At 39.2% G+C, this 2473-nt stretch overlaps 1 protein-coding gene across 1 annotated transcript; it reads left to right on the top strand.

Moving 5' to 3' along the window:
* Positions 1–404: 404 nt before the first annotated feature.
* On the top strand, positions 405–1270 carry LOC137806747 (uncharacterized). Its single transcript, XM_068607012.2, has one exon. The coding sequence runs from the start codon at positions 479–481 to the stop codon at positions 1106–1108; it is 630 nt and encodes a 209-aa protein (XP_068463113.2). The 5' UTR covers positions 405–478; the 3' UTR covers positions 1109–1270.
* Positions 1271–2473: the final 1203 nt, after the last annotated feature.

The raw sequence follows: 2473 nt of genomic DNA, 5'->3' as shown, positions 1-2473 counted from the left end.
GTGTTTTGATTTTCTTATCAATTATTACTATTGGACTAAAAACTATAAGTGATTATAGTAAATTACTTGGAACAAAATCTGGTTATTGGAGTGTTATTACAGAAACAGTGTTTTGAATAAAAGAGGCGAAAAACCCTAATGAAAGTATGTGACTTGGGGTAGTTGCAGAGCATACCAACTCGGAGAAAGAGAGAAACAGAGTAATTAAGTCCCACAAATGTCGAAGCATGGACAGGGACAAATCAGAGGCGTGGGACCCAAACCAACACTGCACAAATCACAAGCGTCCAATTCTATACGGCTTGGTCGCACCAAAACCCGCGACGCACCTGATCCCATTCCTGTTTTCCTTTTCATATTCACATTCTCTCTCTTAATAGTTAATAGTTAATAGAAGAGAATCAGAATAATAATAAAAGCTCATCAACCCTTCAAACCTCAAACTTTTGTTCTCTTCTTTCTCTCTCTTTCTCAAACGATGAAGAAGCTCTACCGTAAAGGAACCGTCCACCCCTCCCCCTCTTCCTCTCCGCCGCCGCCAACTATCTCCGACCACCTCTCCTTCCTCCCCGCCGCCATCCTCACCCTCACTCTCTCCCTCTCCCCGGAGGATCGAGAAGTCCTCGCCTACCTCCTCTCATGCTCCTCCTCCTCCAACAACAACAACCACAACAACAGCAACTTCTCTAAGAACAACAACCACCAACGACGGAACCCTAAGGTGGTCGTCGACGGCGATCACCCTCCCCTCTTCAACTGCTCCTGCTTCCGCTGCTACATGAGCTACTGGGTGCGCTGGAACTCCTCTCCCAACCACCAGCTCATCCACGAAATCATCGACGCCTTCGAAGACTCTCTAACCTACACCGCGAAACTCTCCCGAAAGGATAAGAGAAACAAGAGGGGATCCAAAACGAAGCCTCCGGAGTTGACTCGCTCCGAGTTTCACTCTTCGCCGCCCGAAGCACTCCCTGAGGGGAGCAGTAGTGGCGGCGGCGAGGCTGAAGTTGGTGAAGGCGGTGATGGGGGTGACGATGAGGAGAAAGGGTCCGTGAGAAGGTTTGTGAGTTTCATTGGAGAAAGGATTTGGGGTGCTTGGGGTCCCTGAATGAATTTTCAAGAGAAAAGGTGGGTTTAATCTTTACCCTTTCTTTCTCTCTTTTGTTTCTTCCTTTTTTTTATTATTTATTTCTAAACTTTTTATTTTCATTTTGTACATTAATCACTTCTCTTCAATGTATAAAAAGAAATGGCGCTCTCTTTTTCTGCTTTTCCTCTAGTTTTGTTGTTGTTTCAATGAAATCACAGGCACTAATTAATGAACCTTTTTCTTTGTTTTAATCACAAGGTTAACTTAGTTAAAGCCTGAATGTTTCCTAATTGAGCTGGAGCATGAAAATGTAGGACACACTGTCCTTTTTATTAGTATTGAGGCAACTATTTCTCTGAAGAGAAAGTTACCTAATGGATTTGCAGCATTTACCTATGACAGATTCCAAAACTTTTCTACTCTGGATGGAATGACTCCATTTCATTTTTTCAAAGGAGGTTTTGTTTTGTAGGTTTGCATAGCTCTTGATTTTTATTTTGACTGCCATGAAGAAACATAACTCAAGATGTCTGGGAAATTTAAGCCTCTATTAATGTCTTTTCTTCTGGATTTCAAATGGAGGGCATAATTACATATAGTTAATTTCTCACGAAAATGATTATTGCCATTTTTCCTCCGACGAATATATTGTGAATGGAAGTTATAGAACATTGAGATAGGGACATAAGTAAAAGTTTATATTAGAAATATTACATGCATATAGGATTATTGCCATTTGCAAATGAGGCTAATAAAATGATTTACCTTGTGCGAGTTTTGGAAGAGGTTAAAGAAAACTCATAAATTATATATAAAATGAAATAGAGGGGCATAGATTTTGGCTGTTATTTATGGTAATTTTCTGACACCTGTTTGGTGGGTGTTTGGTTGAGAAGATGGGACAAAGGAGGAATATGTAATAAGGTACTAGTGTGGTATTTTTTTTAATTATTTTTACTATTTTTTCTTCTATCAAGTATTTATTTATTGTTGTTTGTAAAACTCACTGATAATGAGGTGGAGCCCTTTAGCAGAGTGATTTATGTGATATTAATATTTGAATGTAATTGGTGAATCATGATTAAGAGTAGTAGTAATTAATTGAATATTGTTATTATATGGTAGTAGTAGGGGCAGCATCGGAAAATATATTTTAAGGTAAAAAACAAAACAAAAAATATTAATTTAAGAGTAATAATTATGGTGTTAATTTAGGGTTAATGAATAGGGAAGAAGGGGGGGTTAGGTGTGACGAAAAACGAGGTCGGCGAAAGCAAAGGGCTTCGATTAAAGCAAACAAGAGAGGAACAAAAAGCTGTTCTCTTTATCTCTCTCCAATTCTATTCTTCGTTTATCTCCAAGAGCCATCTATTCACTCTGCTC

The sequence above is a fragment of the Phaseolus vulgaris genome, chromosome 3 (assembly GCF_051622355.1).
Source record: "Phaseolus vulgaris cultivar YP4 chromosome 3, ASM5162235v1, whole genome shotgun sequence".
In the NCBI taxonomy this organism is placed as follows: domain Eukaryota; kingdom Viridiplantae; phylum Streptophyta; class Magnoliopsida; order Fabales; family Fabaceae; genus Phaseolus; species Phaseolus vulgaris.
The sequence above is the reverse complement of the archived record's forward strand: the minus strand, read 5'-3'. Positions and strand labels throughout refer to the sequence as shown.